Source organism: Piliocolobus tephrosceles, chromosome 1 (assembly GCF_002776525.5).
Source record: "Piliocolobus tephrosceles isolate RC106 chromosome 1, ASM277652v3, whole genome shotgun sequence".
Classification (NCBI taxonomy): domain Eukaryota; kingdom Metazoa; phylum Chordata; class Mammalia; order Primates; family Cercopithecidae; genus Piliocolobus; species Piliocolobus tephrosceles.
The window spans coordinates 157,386,494-157,406,723 of record NC_045434.1 but is presented as its reverse complement, the minus strand read 5'-3'; the positions used below and the strand labels follow the sequence as shown (position 1 = coordinate 157,406,723).

The 20,230-nt window shown below is 37.7% G+C and overlaps 1 protein-coding gene across 2 annotated transcripts in view; it reads left to right on the top strand.

Moving 5' to 3' along the window:
* Positions 1 to 20,230, top strand: part of RAVER2 (ribonucleoprotein, PTB binding 2) — a 93,343-nt gene that overhangs the window by 6,564 nt on the left and 66,549 nt on the right. For both annotated transcript variants that reach the window (XM_023210246.2, XM_023210256.2), the window contains exon 2: positions 16,261 to 16,327. In XM_023210246.2, coding sequence (XP_023066014.1) covers positions 16,261 to 16,327 — 67 coding nt within the window. The remainder of the gene's footprint in view (positions 1 to 16,260; positions 16,328 to 20,230) is intronic.

The window sequence follows — 20,230 nt, the reverse complement described above, 5'->3', positions numbered from 1 at the left end:
CTCAAGCTCTTGGCCTCAGATCCTGTGCTACCAAGCCCAGCCTTGATTTTTTAAAAATGTTTACTTTATTTTTTAATTTATTTTTTATTTTGAATGTAATTTAATTTTTTAAAAAGCTTTATGCTTAGCTTTCCTTGCTCAGCTAAAACAGGCAAACCAAGGAATATTAAAATGTAAATAAAATTATTCACAAATTTTTAAATTCTAAAATTGCTTATCATGTATCTCGGCTGTTTGTATTTTGTTTGCCTAATTACATAATTGCCTGACTCTAAGAGGATAGTATGAACTGAGAGGGGTAATAAGTGAGAAGTCGGAAGATCAGATCACTAGAACATTTGCCTATGCAGTACTGTATATTTTGGCTGATTATTATGTGCAGGATAGCCCTTGGTTGTTGTGCTGAATAGCTTCCATTTGCTCTTCTAGATCTATTCTCCACCCTTCTCACCCCCTCCTTATCCAGGGAGGCTAACCTGTACTGTGGATTGCACCAACAAGGCTCTCTTATCCTCTGTTTTGTGGTTGCACTTGGCCAGAGCCACTAGTGGGAGATCAGAGGATTCAGGAGAGCAAGAGTGGAGCATTTATTGACCCAGCATTTATTCACAGGTGACTGTGGGTTGGCTGCTTCCTCTTTAAAGGTGAGTTTCTATCCAGTGGCTCCCTCCATACAGCCCAGCTCTCCTGGTTATCATAACCATTCTTCTTGTCTCCTTGGGCCCAGGAGGAGTACAAGAATGTTGGTAGCCTAAGATTTCTTCAAATCTTTGTAGATAGTCTCTTTTAAAAGTTCTCCCCAATTAATTTCCGAGTATGTCTTCTGTTACTTGCTGGGGTCCTGATTCTGTTGCCTACTCAGTCGCTTTTCTTCCTTTTGCCTATCCTAGTCGCACCCAGATTTCCCCTTGAAGACCTACCTCTTTTTTAGCAACTGTATGATTTGGGTGGGTTTAATCTCTATCCCCATCTGTAGGGGTGACATAAATGAAAGAACACAGTTCTTCCCTTTTCCTAGAGGGATTGGTTAAAAGATGGGCAATAACCCGGACCGAAGCCCATCAGTCCATGATAGTCCCTTGGTCATAGTGATTATTTCAGCCTGGCTTAGCAGAGAAACTTAGGACTTGTGTTTGGTTGTTAAAGTAAGTGAATCTCTTTCTCTCCACTGGATATGAATGCAGAGATATATGACTCTGGCTGCAACTGACAGACATTAAGGGAGCAGACACACAAAGGAGGACTGACCTGGTGGGGAAAATGTAGAGAAGCCGAGCTGGAGCCCTGATCGAACTATATCTGAAACTTAACCTACCTCTGGACTTCGTATATATGCAAGCCACTAAATCCCTTTTATTGTTTCACTTATTTCAAGTTGGGTCTTTTGTTACTACCAACCAATGGTATCCCAAATTAACAGGCTGGAGTGAGGCACAATCATGCCTCACTGCAGCCTCGACCTTCCTCCCTTAAGCAATCCTTCCACCTCAGTCTCCTGAGTGTCTGGGACCACAGATGCGTGTTACCATGCTGGCTAATATTTTGTATTTTTTTCTGGAGAGGGGATTTTGCCATGTTGCTCAGGCTGGTCTCAAACTCCTAGGCTCAACCAATCTGCCATGCTTGGCCTCCCAAACTGTTGGGATTATAGGTGTAAGCCACCGTGTCTGCTTTTTTAAAAAAAATATTTTTTGTTTCAAACAAATCCCCACAAATAAGGTATCCTACCCCATCTTCAGACAACTTTCTTTGTTTTAAAGGTCTTATTTATATTTAATATATAAAATTTATTCACTTGAAGTCTTGATCCAATGTCTACCCTCTGGCAACATAGAGAATTTACAGTATTCTCCTTTTTAACTGATCACTTAAATTCCTTCAAATGACTAGTTTTTAGGACATGATTCCAAGTTTCCTCACCATTTTGTTTATTTTTCTCTGAATACACATCATTACCACTTTGTCATTGTGTCTTTTAAAATATGGTACCCAAAATTGAGTATAGTGGTCTAGTTGAGATTTCCCTATAATCCCCAGCCAGAACAAGTTTCTCTTTCCTCTGGATGTCTATAATAATAATAACCTTTGTTTTTTCGGGTGCCTACCATGGCCAGGCACCATACTTAGAGTTGTTTTAATATTATATTTAATCCTCATTTTAAGACTGTAAGATTGGAATTTCTTATTCCCATTTTATTGATAGAGAAACAAAGATGCAAAGTTAATGTCAAACAATTTGCCCAAGAGCATTCAACTAATTGGTGGTAGAGTGGAGAACTAATTCTGTTTGATTCCAAAGCTCATATCCTTATCTCCCATTGTGTTATAATTCCTCTGTATGCAGCTATATTGTTAGTGTTTCAAAGGGCAAGGATCATGTAGTGTTTACCTTTGTCTCCTTAACATGTCACCTAGAAACTGACACATGATTTCAAGAGAAATGTAAAAGAAGCAGACTACTCCCCACCTTGTTCTAAAATGCTCTACTTCCGTTGATACTTGTGACCCACAGCACACTCTCAGGATTCATTTGTTAAATAAATTTTGCGATGTAACACTGTTAGCTTTTTTGGCAGGGAACTCTCTCCATTCACTTATAATTATTCAATTAGTCAACTGTTTATAGCTTAAGAGTCTGTTGAAAGCTATAAACCTCTCTCCGAGAAAGTGCTAATATTCATAAGCACGCAAAATTTGCATATTATTTCAAGGGGATATGGATCTCTTGTAACTTATCCCTGATCTCATTAGGGGATTGTAGACCCTAGGTTGAAAAGTGCTGTTGCAGGCCAACAAAATTTTAGTCATGTCTTTGGGACTTTACCTGAGTAGGGACCATTTGGGCAGATCCAAAGCTGTTGCTCCAGGAGAGTTTTCATCAGAAACTTCTGTAGGGCACATTTATGCATGGGGGTTTGGGTAGTGATCCTCTCTCTGGGCAAGAATGTAAATCAGGCTCAATAATTTTCTTTTTAAACAAATCAACCATGCTACTTCATATTTGATGCAAAAGCTTATTTCCCTCTGGTCACTCAGCAGCCCACAACTGACGTTTTAGGTTCTGTGCCTTGCCCAGAGTGGATACTCAACAAAGTAAATTTTTTTTTTTTTTTTTTTTTTTGAGGCAGAGTCTTGCTCTGTTCCCCGGGACTGGACTGCAGTGGCCGGATCTCAGCTCACTGCAAGCTCCGCCTCCTGGGTTTACGCCATTCTCCTGCCTCAGCCTCCCGAGTAGCTGAGACTACAGGCGCCCGCCACCTCGCCCAGCTAGTTTTTGTATTTTTAGTAGAGACGGGGTTTCACCGTGTTAGCCAGGATGGTCTCGATCTCCTGACCTCGTGATCCGCCCGTCTCGGCCTCCCAAAGTGCTGGGATTACAGGCTTGAGCCACCGCGCCCGGCCAACAAAGTAAATTTTTAAAGAGGTTTTCAAGAAGTTACAATGTAGTATTTCCTCCTTAACATTTATTAAGAGTCAAACATTGATACAAAGCATGTTTCTCTTTAAAACAAATCAAGACTATTATCCACTCTGTTTAATGTTTTCACAATAAGTATTTCTTTATTTCTTAGCAATATTATAAGTTTCTCTTTTGTTAGATTTTAGGGATGCAACTCATTGTGAGCCCCTAAACTTGTCTTCTAGGTATTTGGTGCTTAATTTTTTGTTTATTTGCTACTGTTATCTTTAGGTTTGTAAACTTATTTCATACTTCCCTATGTTAAGGCATTTTCTTTGTGTGTTTGAAGCTTACTGTTAAATATTTATTTCCATGTGAATGCCAAAAATAGCATTAGATTCATTGAAATTTGTTTGAATCTCTATTTGTACATGCTTTCATTGTCTCTCTTCCTGCTGCTCTCTCATGCCTCTACCATACCCCACCCTATCTGCTCTACCCTTGGACAATTGGTTTTTATCTTTCCTCAACCCATTGCAGTGATTATCTGCTCTTAGTTCCTGGCTTGCCTTTATTTCCTGGACTTTGGATGTTCTATTACCCTACCAGTTTAACTACTTGCTTTCGATTCCAAGTAGTCTCCATTTCTCTGACTTTATACTTCATAGTTTTTATTTTGTTTTGTTTTTTGTAGCCAGAACTAGACTAGAAAGTGATGGCAATAAACAAGAACATGTGAATCTGGGAAGTTTTACATTTTGAAATAATCTCAGACTTCCAGAAATGTTTTAAGTATAGCGTAAAGAACGTTTTCCCCCAGAACTATTTGAGAGTGGTGACCCAATGCCCAACCGCCCTGAATACTTTATTGTGTATTTCCTACAAACTAGGACAACTTCCAACATAACTACAATGCTACCCTCAAAGTCACACTACTGCCTCCCAATCCTCAGATGCATTTAAGTTTTGGCAGTTGTCCCATCAATGTCCTTTACAACGAAAGGATTCAGTTCAGATCACATATTGCACTTAGTTTTTATGGAATGTCTTTCAATTTTGGTTTGTATAATGTTTCTTCATGATTAGAGTCAAGTTGTATGTCTTTAGCAGGAACATCACAAGATGATACATGTTTTACATTTGTCTGATAAAGTTCACTTTGATCACTTTGATTCCCTTTGATTAAAGTGGTGTCTGCCAGGCATCTCCATGTAAAGTTTTCCACTTGTAATCAATAAGGATTTTGATGGGAAATGCTTTGAGACTGTTTAAGTGTCCCATCCCCCTTCAAGCATTCAGTTTATTCATTTATTTATAACAATATAGGCTCATGGTTTCCTATATAGTTATGCTCCATTCCTATTACCATTACTTATTTTGATGCTTTGTTTTAGATTTGGACAGTGGGAGCTTCAAGTTGTCCCCTGTGTCTTCTTATTGAATAAGCTTTTTATTTTGGGGTGATTTTAGATTTGCAGAAAGAGTTGCAAAGATAGCACATAGAGTTCCCATGTATCCCTTACCCAGTTTCCCCTAATGTTACATCTTATATAACCAATGTACATCAGTCAAAACTTAGAAATCAACACTGGTATGTTATTTTAACTAAATTACAGACTCTATTTTAGATTTCATTAGTTTTTCACTATGTTCCATGATTCAGTCTGAGACGCATCATTGCACTTAGTTATCGTATCTCCTTGGTCCCCATTCTGTGACACTTTCTCAGTCTTTTCTTATCTCCTATGACCCTGACGGTTTTGTTTGGGTATCTTTTAGAATGTCCCTTAATTTGGGTTTGTAGGAGGTTTTTCTCAAGATAAGATTGGGGTTATAGGTTTTGGGGAAGAATACCACAGAGGTGAAGTAGCTTCCGATGACATCATACCAGGGGGTACATGACATTCACATGACTTACCACTGATGATGTTAACCTTGATCATTTGCTTAAGGGGATGTCTGGTAAGTCACTCCTCTGTAAAGATACTATTTTTCCTATTCACTGTTCTTTGGAAATAAGACATTAATTCCAGCATACACTTAAGGGAAGGGTCCTATGTCCTTTTGACGTGTCCCCAGCATTCACTGAGTATGTCCTTTGTTTTTGACACAACAGGACATTGCATCTTATTTTATAGTTTCTGTGCTCCAGCCGTAGAATCAGCCATTTCATGAAGATGCCTATTTTAGACTGAATGTTTGTGTCTCTCTCCAAATTGATATGTTGAAGCCCTAACCCCCAGTGTTACTGTATTTGGAGATGGGGCCACTAAGGAAGTAATTAAGATGAAATGAAGTCATAAGGGTGGGTTCCTGATCTGATAGGATTAGTGTCCTTATAAGAAGAGACACCAGGGAACTTGGTCTCTGCACTCATACACCAAGGAAAGGCCATGTGAGGACATAGTGAGAATGTGGCTGCCTGCAAGCCAGCCAGAAATTGAATCAGCTGGAACCTTGACTTGGACTTCTGGCTTCCAGAAATGTGAGGAAATAAATTTCTGTTGTTTAAGCCACTCAGTCTGTGGTGGTATGTAGGGTAGCTGAGCTGTTTGTTGCTGCATCTGAAAATGGAGTGGGCATGGGCAAGGATGTTAAAGCAGTTTCTAGGAGCTGAGAGGGTCTTCAGCTGACAGCCAGCAAGAAAGTTAGTTCAGTCCTAACACCACAAATAACTCAATTCTGCTAACTACCTTAGTGAGTGAAAATGGATTCTTCATTAAGGCCTCCAGATAAGAGCCTAGCTTGCCTGACACCTTGATTTGGCCCTGGGAAACCCTAAACAGAAAACCCAATGGGGCCTGCCTGGACTTATGATCTACAGAACTTTGAGAGAATAATAGGTATTGTTTTAAGCAACTTAATTTGGGGTCATTTGTTGCACAGTAATAGATAACTAATACATTATTATATCCAGGTGACATTTGAATGAAAATATTAAATATTAATATTTAATTGAATATTTATTAATTAAATACAATGAAAATTTAATTAATAAATATTTGATTAAATTTTTAAAATTAAATAATTAATTTTAAATAATTAATTAAATATTTAAAATTAAATATTTAAATATTGGAGAAGAGATTGTGATTTATGTATGGTTATTTTTTGGGATGGATGATTATCTAAATCTATCTCTTGGAGATTAAAGCCCTCTTTCTTGGGATGTCTGCAAGCAAAAACTGCTCAAGGAGAATCTTTTATAGCTAGATACGTAATGCTAATTAATTTGAGGTATGTAAGTATTTTCTTTTGAAGAAGTGAGTTATGAATTAGGTTAGTGTAAAGTAAGTATATTTTCAGGTTTTTAAAATTTTTTATTTTTTATTTTTTTGAGACAGAGTCTCGCTCTGTCGCCCAGGCTGTAGTGCAGTGGCGCGATCTTGGCTCACTGCAAGCTCCGCCTCCTGAGTTCACCCCATTTTCCTGCTTCAGCCTCCTGAGTAGCTGGGACTACAGGCACCCGCCGACACACCCAGCTAATTTTTTGTATTTTTAGTAGAGATGGGGTTTCACTGTGTTTAAACTAGGATGGTCTCGATCTCCTGACCTTGTGATCCGCCCTCCTCGGCCTCCCAAAGTGCTGGTATTATAGGTGTGAGCCACCGCACCTGGCCTATTTTCAGGTTTTTTGAGCACTCTAAACATATATTGGTTTATGTTCATATTGTAAAATAATCTCAGAAAAAAAAGATGCTGCATTAGAGTTGATAAAGGTAATCTATGGAAACAAAATGTCATACATTTAACAAATCAAACGTCTGCTTTCTGCTAGATATTGTGCTGGATATTGGAGATCTGTTTATGCACAAGGCAGATATGTGATACTTGCCTACAATCTTATGAAAAGTATAAGTATATAAACAGTTAAAATATGGATGATAGCTGCTGTAGGAGTTGTGATGTGGGAAAAAAAAAAAAAAAAGGCTATGGAAACACAGATATTTAATCCAGACTTGAGAGGTTCAGTGACTGGAGTCGCATGGCGACAGCCTAAGTCAAATGCTGGGAAGCTACTTGCTGGGAAGGCTGAGAAATATGGTTGTTATTGGGCAGCCATGTGTTCAGCTATATGTTCTCTCACATGAGAAAGAGAGAGCAGTCTGTGCCTTTCTTTCCAAACCCTTCTCCCAAGGGAGACAACCCCAGATCAACTTCAGAGTCCAGAATCTCTGGGTGGTGTACGTTCCAGGAACCTTTAGTTTAAGACAGAGGAAGTCACCTGAGTCCTGGGGAGAGAGATGGTAGCTAAGGGAAACAAGGGGAAGAAAGGGATGTAGAACATCCATGGCATTAGTAGTAAGATGAACCAAGACCTAAAGACAAAGAAAAGCATGGCCAAAATTAGTTCACTGTGGCTGAGGCATAGAGTTTGAGAGGGTTAGTGGTAAAATATAGGGCTGGCACATTTAGCATTACTAGATGATTGAAATTGTGTAGGCCATGTTAGGGAATTTGGATTTTATTTAATGGGATATATTTAAACAAAGGAGTGATGCAATGAGATTTCTAGCTGTCAAAAAGTAAAATTATATTGTTTTTGCTTTTACCTCCAAGGAATTGGCATAGACATTCCAAATGTTGTTCTTGCCCCAATTCCCATTCTAAGATTAGGAGGCCAGTGATGCAGTGAGCTTTAGGAATGTGATGGGAATGAATCTTTTATAGATTTTATTTTTGTAGTGGCAGTTCTTAAGATACACCACTGTACAGTTATGTTTGCTGTAGAGTCTGTCAACTGAGTTTGAATTACAGCTCTGTCACAAACTGTCTGTGCAAGTCGCTTAGTTTCTCTATGTCTCAATGTTCTCATCTTTAAAATCTGGATGATAAAATCCAGCTTTAAAATAAAATTCTTAAGGTTGTTAGGATTAAATGAGATAATGTCTATAAAGTGCCTGGGATAAAGTAAATAATCAGTAAATGATTGTTTTTATACTGCCAATAAAAAGCTGAAAGTTTATTAATTTATTTTAGGCCAAGGCAAAATGTTATCCTGGCAAAAAGTTGGTACTGAAGTGAACTTTCCAGCCAAAAACCTGCATTGAAAGCAGTTAAAAATTTAGCCAAGTTAAAATTGATACCACATCCACTCGGCCAACATCATATTTGATAGGACTGTGTTGGGTCCCCTCAAAATGCATTATCTGGTGTGGGACATCCAAATGCAGTTTCAAAAGAGGGGGAAGGGAATATATAGGCTTGGAGCTTGGGAGAGAAGTTTGAAGTGGAAATAAGAGTTTGGAGATTTTCTGTCATGAAGATGAGATTTAACTTGTCTCAATGGGTGCAGAAAAAGCGCTTTACAAAATTTAACACTCATACATCATAATACTTACAGCAAACAGGAATAGAAAATAATTTCTTCAGACATAAAGATTATCTAGAAAAGCCAAAAGCAATCATATTCAGTGGTGAAAGGTGAAATATTGATAGCTTTCTTTCTGAGATTAGGAACAATACAGGAATCACTAGTTTTCAAGTCTGTATTGGAAATCCTAGCTAGCACAATACACCTAGATAAATAAAGTTTAAAGATCTAAAACAAGATGTAAAACTGTCTGTTTGCAGATAACATGATTGTATATAGAAAATAAAAAAGAATCTGTAAATAAGCTATTAGAAATAAGTGGGCCAGGCTCGGTGATTTACGCCTGTAATCCCCGGACTTGGGGAGACTGAGGCAGGTGTATTGCTTGAGCCCAGGAGTTTGAGACCAGCCTGGGCAACATAACCAAACCCTGTCTCTACAAAAATAAAAAATAAAAAAATTAGCTGGGCCTGGTGGTGGCACATGCCTGTAGTCCCAGCTACCCAGGAGGCTGAGGTGGGAAGATCACTTGAGCCTAGGAGATTGAGGCTGCAGTGAGTGGTGATCATGCCACTGCACTCCAGCCTGAGTGACAGAGTGAGACCTTGTCTAAAAATAATAATAATTAAATGAATTTACTAAAATTGATACATGTAAGGTCAATGTACAAGTATAGATGATATTTCTGTATACTAGCAATCGCTAGGAAATTAAATTAAAAGTCAAATTTTACAAATGGACTTCAAATAACATCAAAAATGTCAAATGCAATAAAAAAGCTAATAAAAATGTGCAAAATCTCTATACTGAAGACTATGAATATTTCAGAGAAGAGTTTAAGAAGACCTAAATAAATGGAAGAACATTCCACATTTGTGGATTGGAAGACTCAGTATCATTTAGCTGTCAGTTGTTCCCAAACTGATCTATAGTGTCAAGGGGTTTGTTTTGTTTTTTGAGACGGAGTCTTGCTCTGTCGCCCAGGCTGGAGTGCAGTGGTGCCATCTCGGCTCACTGCAAGCTCTGCCTCCCGGGTTCACGCCATTCTCCTGCCTCAGCCTCTCGAGTAGCTGGGACTACAGGCGCCCGCCACCTCACCCGGCTAATTTTTTGTAATTTTAGTAGAGACGGGGTTTCACCGTGTTAGCCAGGATGGTCTTGATCTCCTGACCTTGTGATCCGCCTGCCTTGGCCTCCCCAAGTGCTGGGATTAAAGGGATTAAAGGCGTGAGCCACTGGGCCCAGCCAGGTTTTTTTTTTTTTTTTTTTTTTTTTGTTTTGTTTTATGGAAACTGATAAACTGATTCTAAAATTTGTGCAGAAATGCAAGTGACCTAGAATAGCTAAGATACTTTTGAAGAAAAAAAAAAAGTTGGAAGGCTTACACTACCAGATTTCAAAGCTTACAAATAATTTATTTAGTGTGATATTGGTACAGTGACTAGACAAGTACATTAGTGGAACAGAATAGAGTCCAGAAATTAACCCACAGAATATAGCAACTCAGTAGTAGAAAGAATAGTCTTTTCAACAGAGGATGCTGGGGCAGTTTGATATTCCAATCAAAAAAATTGAACCTTGACCCCTACCTAATACCACTTAGAAATATTCTATTAGGATGGATTATAGTCTAAATATAAATGTTAAGACAATAAACATTGCAGAAGAAAAGATAGATCAATGTCTTCATGACCTTGGGTAGGTAAAGATTTCTTAAAGAGGTCCCAAAAGGCATTAACCAGAAAAGAAGATATTATATGATAGATGGGACTTTGGCAAAATTAATGTCTTCTCATCAAAAAGACATTACTAATAAGTCAGTAGGCAAACCACAGGCTAGAAGAGGATATTTGCAATACCAATATTTGACAAAGGAGACTGATATCCAGAATTTATCATTAAATTGTACAAGTTGGCTGGGCACGGTGGCTCACGCCTGTAATCCCAGCACTTTGGGAGGCCGAGGCAGGCGGATCATGAGGTCAGGAGATTGAGACCATCCTGGCTAACATGGTGAAACTCTGTCTCTACTAAATATACAAAAAAATTAGCCAGGTGAGGTGGCGGGCGCCTGTAGTAGTACTTGGGAGGCTGAGGCAGTAGAATGGCATGAACTCAGGAGGTGGAGCTTACAGTGAGCCAAGATCATACCCACTGCATTCCAGCCTGGGCAACAGAGAGACTCCAACCCCCCCCCCCCAAAAAAAAAAAATTCTACAAGTTAATAAAAAAGATAACCCAGTTAAAAATAGGTGAAAGATGAGAACAGGCATTTCACAAGAAAGGAATATCCAAATGGCATATTAAAAGGTCAGTAATATAATTGTAAATCAAAGAAATACAAATTAAGGTCATTGTTGGAATACACCACTCCCACCAGAATGGCCAACATTAAAAGACAGGCAAGACCAGGTGTTTGCTAGAAAGTAGAGCAGTTGGCGCTCATATTCTGCCAGTAAGTGTGCAAATTGGTTACAAATTTTTGGAAAACTGGCAGTTTCTCTTAAGGATAAACATTTACCAGCCAGATGTGGTGGCTCATACCTGTAATCCCAACACTTTGGGAGGCTGAGGCGGGCGGATCACCTGAGGTCAGGAGTTCAAGACCAGCCTGGCCAACATGGAGAAACCCTGTCTCTACTAAAAATATAAAAATTAGCTGGGCATGGTGATGGGTGCCTGTAATCCTAGCTACTGCTGAGGCTGGACAATCACTTGAACCTAGGAGGTGGAGGTTGCGATGAGCCAAGATCACGCCATTGCACTCCAGCCTGGACAACGAGAGTGAAACTCCATCTCCAAAACACGCACACACAAACACACACACACCCCCACCCCTACTATGTAATTTAGCAATTCTACTCCTTAGTATATTCTACTCAGCAATTATACTCCCAGTTCATTCTTGATAGCCCCGAACTAGAAACAGTTCAAATTCCCATCAATAGGAGATGAGTTAAATTGCCGTATATTCCAAAATGAATATTGTACAGCAATAAAAAAGAGGATTTGTTTTGTCAGATATCAATATTTATAAAGCTTTATTTAGGACAGTGTAATATTAGCACAGAATAGACAAAATGTCCAATGAAACCAGAAGCAAGAGACAAAAATATCCATGTATATCTTGGAACTTGATATATGAGAGAGACGGCCTTGTAGATCATTGAGGAAAAGATGGATAATACAATTATGGTGTCGTAACAGTTGATTACCCATATGGGAAAAATATAAAACTGTTTTCCCTTATGGGAAAAGGAAAAAAAAAAAAAAAAAAAAACTTACAGTACACAAAAATGAACTTCAAACTCACTAAAAGCTGAAATGTAAAAGGAAAAAATTTAGAATGATTGAAACACAAAATAAGATCCCTTTATGACCTTGTTTAGGAAAGGACTTCTTAAGGCACAAAAAGCCTACACTTTAAGGAAAAAGATTGATAAATTTGATATTATTAAAATGAAAAACTTCTCTTCACCAAAAATCACATAAATAAACACAATGACCGATTGCACTGTAGGAGAATACATTCACAATACAGTTAACAACAAAAGGTGAGAATTCAGAATATATTATTTTAAGGATTTGGTTCACAAGACTGTGGGGGCTGGCAAGTCCAAAATCTGTAGGGGATGCCAGCAGGCTGGAAACTCAGGCAGCTGTTGATGTTGTAGTCTTGAGGCAGAACTTCTCCAGGAAACTTCACTTGTTGCTCATAAGGCCTTCAACTGATTGGATGAAGTCCTCCTCTCCCCAAGGTAATCTCCATTGCTCAAGTCAACTGATTATCGATATTAACCACATGTACAAAATACCTTCAGCAACACCTAGATTAGTGTTTGATTAAGTAACTGGACACTGTAGCTAAACTGACACATAAAACTAATAATCACAATGCCCTACATTATTTATTAATCATGTAATGGAAATTAAGGCCACAATGAGACACAATTTTATATCCATTAAATTGACACAACTTAAGTCAGTTAACACCAAGTATTGAAAGGAGTGGATCAGCAGGACTTTTATCTACTGTTGATGGGACTGTACGCTGGTACATCATTCTGGCAAACAAGTTGGCACTTCCTTATAAAGTTGATCATTTTGCATACGTACACCACAGGAATTTCTCTCCTTGAGGAGCTCTTGCACATGAATGCCAGGGGATGAGGGAAATTTACAGAAATGTTAGGTAGTTTTTAAAAAATACAAACAGTGAATGACAACCTGGAAACAAACCAAATAATCAGTCATAGTAAAATGGATACATAAATTATACTATAGTCACAGAATGGCATAGCAAACAGCAGTGAATAAATGAATGATGGCCACGTGGAATGAGTGAATTTTAGAAACATAATATTGAGTCTAAGAATCAAGGCACAGAAGATTAAAAATAGCATAATACCATTTGTATAAAGCTCAAAAGTGAGTAATACAAAACAATATAATGTTTGGGGCCACATGCCTACGTACAGATAGAGACCTACGTGTAAGGAGGAAGGTGGAGGAATGGGATAGTGAAGGAATGCAGAGGTGGATGCAATTGTTGTCAGTGTTCTAGTCAAGTTGGGTAGTGAGTTTCTGGGTATTTATTTTGTTTATTACTACTAATAATAGATGTTTGGTGTTTCATCTTTTCATTTTATCAAATTACATAAAAATTAGAAAATGAACAAAAACATGTGCTTCCATTTCCAGTCCAAAGCACTGAAATTTAAAAGTATTGTGCTTTAATCTATAAAAACATTTCTTAAAACATTTTTTTAAAAACTGAAACTAAGTCTGTGAAGGGCTTAGAAGATAATGTAATTCAGGTTTATAACTAAGGCCATGCTTCATCGAAGAGGTCTAGGTCAACTGGAACAATGGTTAACTTTTTTGTTGAGGGTGGGGTGATGAGGTCATTGACTGCTTTGCCATGGAAACTATTGATCGTCTGTCTAGAAAGCATTTCATATGTGCAAAACTTGTCACTTAACTTCAGCAGGTGATACTGAATCTTGGTGTGGAAATAGGTTACTAAAGCTATCTAATACCAATTTTTTATTAACTTGACATTGGCAGTCAGATGACGAAGTGTTTTCATCAAAGGTGCTCCTTCATTCCTTAAAATCAGTAAGTTAGTGGAAGTGTTATAAAGCTAGGTTAGTATAGGGAGGCTCTAATTTTAGTCTTTTTAGTTATGTGTGATGGAGCATAGAATTATTTTGGCAAATGGTTATTGGGACTCTCTTTCAGGTTTTAAGTTTTTAATTTGGCCGACTTACCAAGGCTCAAATTGAGGGATGACCCACTTTTGCCTGGGTCAAAGCAACCAGGGCATGGAGAAAAATAATTGGGTTTTTCTTTGTAGGAAGCTTTGTAAGGTTTCCCAGTTGGCAAACTCTGTATCCCACATCTGATACATTGAAGAGCTATGAGTAAAAATATGGGTGTTTTCAACATAAAATTTCTAAGTTGCAAAATGCACTTTTGAATACTTAAGCTCTCTTAGGTAATTCTCTTAGCTGAATGAGTAACATAACGTGCCATTTGTTTACAGATACTTGATAATGTGAAGAGCAGTATCATGTTTTCTTTATCTAGCATTTGATGGCTGTTAACCAGTGAAATGAGAGATTAGATTCTGTGCAACTAAAAGCACACACTGGATCCCTTCAAAAAAAAACCGTGTCACCTTCTATATAAAGTATTAAATTAGTTGTTTGGCAAGATGCATATGTTATGCTATTGAGACAGTGATGTTTTCTTAATAAAGAGGACAGTAGATGTTTTTATAAGTTCAAGAAAATGTTGAAGCTTACAAGATAAAAATTACCATAGTAATATGTGAACTGATCTTTGTAATTGAGCATAGTACCATATGATTCAGCAAGCAGTACTTTACAAAATTGGTAAGTGTATGTATTTTAAAAAATTTCTAATACTGGCTGGTAATAAAGAATACTAAATTATCAACTTTATCTTTCATATCATAGGGGATTATCTTTTTTCACTCAGCTTTGTTTTTACACTTTGCCTATCATATCACTCTTTTTTCCCTCTTGGGTTGGGTTAAAAAGGAGAATATTTTTCAACTTCTAACTGTCTTCGTATTTATCCATTTCTACATTACTTATATGATTACTTATTAGGGCACTCGTGGTATTGCTTTTATAAGTGTTAATGATAGTGTACTGTTTTAAAAGTTAATGCTGGAGCAAATAAGTCAATATGACCAAGAGGTTGAGTGTCATCCTTGGAGCCAGACGGATAGAGTGAATCTCCTCCCAGCAAGTTACTAGCTATACGTCCTTGGCAACTTTACTCTGTTTTTCCTGATTTTTAATAAAAGTGAGTTCAGTGCGTGATACCTTGTAAAAGCTAAACAAATGATAACTATAATAATAGCAATAATAATATTATTATTGAATTGAGCATTTTCGGTTATATGCTTAACATAGTAGCACCTGTGTCTGTTTAGCATATTCGTTTGCAATATAGAACAGGTTGGCTGTAACTCCGATCTGGAGTCAGAATGTCTAACTGTGTGAGGGTCTAGTTCCTTTAAATATATTGTAACTGCATCTGTTATGTATTATGAGTAAAATGTTTCAGGGCGACGTACTGATTTAACAGCAAAACAATTATATTCAGTCTAATGTGTGTTTGAGTGCCTACCATATGCAAAGCAATGCAGGTAATATATAAATATGTAAATTACAGTTTCTGTTCCTAAGTACTGTCAGTTTAACAGGATTAGGGAAATAAAGGAAATCTACTCTTTTAGGCACCCAAGTGGATGGAGGTTGTGCTATCAGAAAAAAAAGTTTAGGCTATGTTAGTAATAGAAACAGAATGAACCATAAACCAGTTTAAACATCTTGGGGAGCCAAGGGGAAATAAATGGAACTGCTTGCTATGCCTTAGTAGTTGGTTTTTTCACACCTAGGGATCTCTAAGTTAAGGTTTACAATCGATTATATTTTTATATTTTTACAATTTATTTTTTCTACATGTTTGTGCTGTAAGCACCTACGGGTATATTACTTGTTAAAAGCTGTATATGTAGCATGCAGAAATAGAAATAAATATAATACTTATTTCCTCAAGAGAGGCATACACAAAGTTATGACCATTGTTAGCATAAAGGAGGGAGAGGTCACATTCTGTGGAAAATTATCTGAAGCTATTTCATGAAAGAACATTTGAGCTGAGATTTCATAAAGATGCATGTGATTTCAGGCAAAGTTAGGGAAATTCAGTGACATGTTTACTTTGTGCTACGTCAAGGAATAAGTGTGAGTAGAAAGAGAACAGTGCATGGTGTACTCATGAGATAGTGAATCTTCCATTTGAGCAGGATTGGGGGCTATGTGTAGGATGTCTGGTGAACCTGGAATACCTGTAATTTAAGTAAGTAATGGAGATCCATGAAATAATTTTTTGTTTTTACATGGGACATGGTGGTGGTAATGGTGGTAGTGGTGGTAGGCTAATAGAGCTAGATTATCTAGTAACTGCATTTAGGTGTTTATTGAATTCGTGTTTTTTTCTCTTTCAGGAAGTTCATGATTTGTTGAAAGACTATGACTTAAAGTATTGTTATGTGGACAGAAATAAACGAACAGGTAAGGTTTCTATTTTAAGTATCTAATTTCATTTTGATTCTCCATATACTCATAGAACAAAAAAGCTTAGTGCTTTTCATACTTAAGCTAATCATGGAATTTTTAAGTCTTAAATCATGCAAATGTAACCCACACAATCTGTTTTCTGAAGGTAATATTGGTATCCTAAATATTAATTACATAAATGAATATAGTATTACTAGAGACTTATGAATTGTTATAATGAATGTTCTGTTACAGCAAATGTTCTTCATAGGCTCAAAGTTCCTTGGTCTTAATTGTATATTACTGACTTAGTGAATAGATTGTGTGACTTGACCTTTAGCTGGGGAAATTGAGAAACTCGCTTAGGTTTTCTGGGTATTAGTTTTATATCTGTGAGATTAAAAGACTAGATTATTTCCTTTTTATGCATGTAATATGTAGCTGTTTAAAAGCATCCTTTTGAGACAATAAAAATAAAGTATGGAGGATAATGTAATCACTGTGTACACATCCACTCCCAAATTATCAAATGGTAATATTTTGTCTTTACAAAGTATATACATAGCCAGAGCCCTCATGTAGATCTGTTGAATTTCTTGAGATTAAAAAAAAATTGAAATTCACTTTTTACTATTCTGATTCCATTCCCTCCCAGCCTCCTTGTCTAGGGGCAAGCACTTATGAATTTGGTGCATATTTTCCAATTTATGCAATTATATTGTGATAGTCATTAAAGCTGTTCACAAATTCTTGTTGTTTTTATTCTGAGCACAAGGTAAGATAGTACTTACCTGCGCCTCTTTGAAGTTGAGAGTGGATTTGTGATTTGCTTGCTGATGAATGAAGTGAGAGTGGAAATGACATGTATCCCTTCCAGGTGAAAGATTTCAGAACCTGCAAGTGATTTCCTGCTCACACTTCCCTATGCAAAAGTAATTGGGGAAGGTAACAGAACCTCTTTCAACCTAGGTCTCAGAGTGACTATGATGAGCAAAATGTCCTTCCTTCCTTACCTTCAGCATGGGATATGCAGCATGAATCAGATGAAAGCCTTTTGTTTTGTTATGCCCTTGAGATTGTGTTGTGCAGAAGTTTTTTACCACAGTATCTTGACTAACCTGTAATTTTACCATATGTACCTATATATAATTTTTTTTGTTGTTGTTCTTTTTTTTTTTATTATTATACTTTAAGTTCTAGGGTACATGTGCATAACGTGCAGGTTTGTTACATATGTATACATGTGCCATGTTGGTGTGCTGCACCCATCAACTCGTCAGCACCCATCAATTCATCATTTATATCAGGTATAACTCCCCAATGCAATCCCTTCTCCCTCCCCCCTCCCCATGATAGGCCCCAGTGTGTGATGTTCCCCTTCCCGAGTCCAAGTGAGCTCATTGTTCAGTTCCCACCTATGAGTGAGAACATGCGGTGTTTGGTTTTCTCTTCTTGTGATAGTTTGCTAAGAATGATGGTTTCCAGCTGCATCCATGTCCCTACAAAGGACGCAAACTCATCCTTTTTTATGGCTGCATAGTATTCCATGGTGTATATGTGCCACATTTTCTTAATCCAGTCTGTCACTGATGGACATTTGGGTTGATTCCAAGTATTTGCTATTGTGAATAGTGCTGCAATAAACATACGTGTGCATGTGTCTTTGTAGTAGCATAATTTATAATCCTTTGGGTATATACCCAGTAGTGGGATGGCTGGGTCATATGGTACATCTAGTTCTAGATCCTTGAGGAATCGCCATACTGTTTTCCATAATGGTTGAACTAGTTTACAATCCCACCAACAGTGTAAAAGTGTTCCTATTTCTCCACATCCTCTCCAACACCTGTTGTTTCCTGATTTTTTAATGATTGCCATTCTAACTGGTGTGAGATGGTATCTCATTGTGGTTTTGATTTGCATTTCTCTGATGGCCAGTGATGATGAGCATTTTTTCATGTGTTTGTTGGCTGTATGAATGTCTTCTTTTGAGAAATGTCTGTTCATATCCTTTCCCCACTTTTGGATGGGGTTGTTTGTTTTTTTCTTGTATATTTGTTTGAGTTCTTTGTAGATTCTGGAAATTAGCCCTTTGTCAGATGAGTAGATTGCAAAAATGTTCTCCCATTCTGTAGGTTGCCTGTTCACTCTGATGGTAGTTTCTTTTGCTGTGCAGAAGCTCTTTAGTTTAATTAGATCCCATTTGTCAATTTTGGCTTTTGCTGCCGTTGCTTTTGGTGTTTTAGACATGAAGTCCTTGCCCATGCCTATGTCCTGAATGGTACTACCTAGATTTTCTTCTAGGGTTTTTATGGTATTAGGTCTAACATTTAAGTCTCTAATCCATCTTGAATTAATCTTCGTATAAGGAGTAAGGAAAGGATCCAGTTTCAGCTTTCTACTTATGGCTAGCCAATTTTCCCAGCACCATTTATTAAATAGGGAATCCTTTCCCCATTTCTTGTTTTTGTCAGGTTTGTCAAAGATCAGATGGTTGTAGATGTGTGGCATTATTTCTGAAGGCTCCGTTCTGTTCCATTGGTCTATATCTCTGTTTTGGTACCAGTACCATGCTGTTTTGGTTACTGTAGCCTTGTAGTATAGTTTGAAGTCAGGTAGCGTGACGCCTCCGGCTTTGTCCTTTTGACTTAGGATTGTCTTGGCAATGCGGGCTCTTTTTTGGTTCCATATGAACTTTAAAGCAGTTTTTTCCAATTCGGTGAAGAAACTCATTGGTAGCTTGATGGGGATGGCATTGAATCTATAAATAACCTTGGGCAGTATAGCCATTTTCACGATATTGATTCTTCCTATCCATGAGCATGGTATGTTCTTCCATTTGTTTGTGTCCTCTTTGATTTCACTGAGCAGTGGTTTGTAGTTCTCCTTGAAGAGGTCCTTTACATCCCTTGTAAGTTGGATTCCTAGGTATTTTATTCTCTTTGAAGCAATTGTGAATGGAAGTTCATTCCTGATTTGGCTCTCTGCTTGTCTGTTACTGGTGTATAAGAATGCTTGTGATTTTTGCACATTAATTTTGTATCCTGAGACTTTGCTGAAGTTGCTTATCAGCTTAAGAAGATTTTGGGCTGAGACGATGGGGTTTTCTAAATACACAATCATGTCATCTGCAAACAGGGACAATTTGACTTCTTCTTTTCCTAACTGAATACCCTTGATTTCTTTCTCTTGCCTGATTGCCCTAGCCAGAACTTCCAACACTATGTTGAATAGGAGTGGTGAGAGAGGGCATCCCTGTCTTGTGCCAGTTTTCAAAGGGAATTTTTCCAGTTTTTGCCCATTCAGTATGATATTAGCTGTGGGATTGTCATAAATAGCTCTTATTATTTTGAGGTACGTTCCATCAATACCGAATTTATTGAGCGTTTTTAGCATGAAGGGCTGTTGAATTTTGTCAAAAGCCTTTTCTGCATCTATTGAGATAATCATGTGGTTCTTGTCTTTGGTTCTGTTGATATGCTGGATTACGTTGATTGATTTGCGAATGTTGAACCAGCCTTGCATCCCAGGGATGAAGCCCACTTGATCATGGTGGATAAGCTTTTTGATGTGCTGCTGAATCCGGTTTGCCAGTATTTTATTGAGGATTTTTGCATCGATGTTCATCAGGGAGATTGGTCTAAAATTCTCTTTTTTTGTTGTGTCTCTGCCAGGCTTTGGTATCAGGATGATGTTGGCCTCATAAAATGAGTTAGGGAGGATTCCCTCTTTTTCTATTGATTGGAATAGTTTCAGAAGGAATGGTACCAGCTCCTCCTTATACCTCTGGTAGAATTCAGCTGTGAATCCATCTGGTCCTGGGCTTTTTTTGGTGGGTAGGCTATTAATTGTTGCCTCAATTTCAGAGGCTGCTATTGGTCTATTCAGGGATTCAACTTCTTCCTGGTTTAGTCTTGG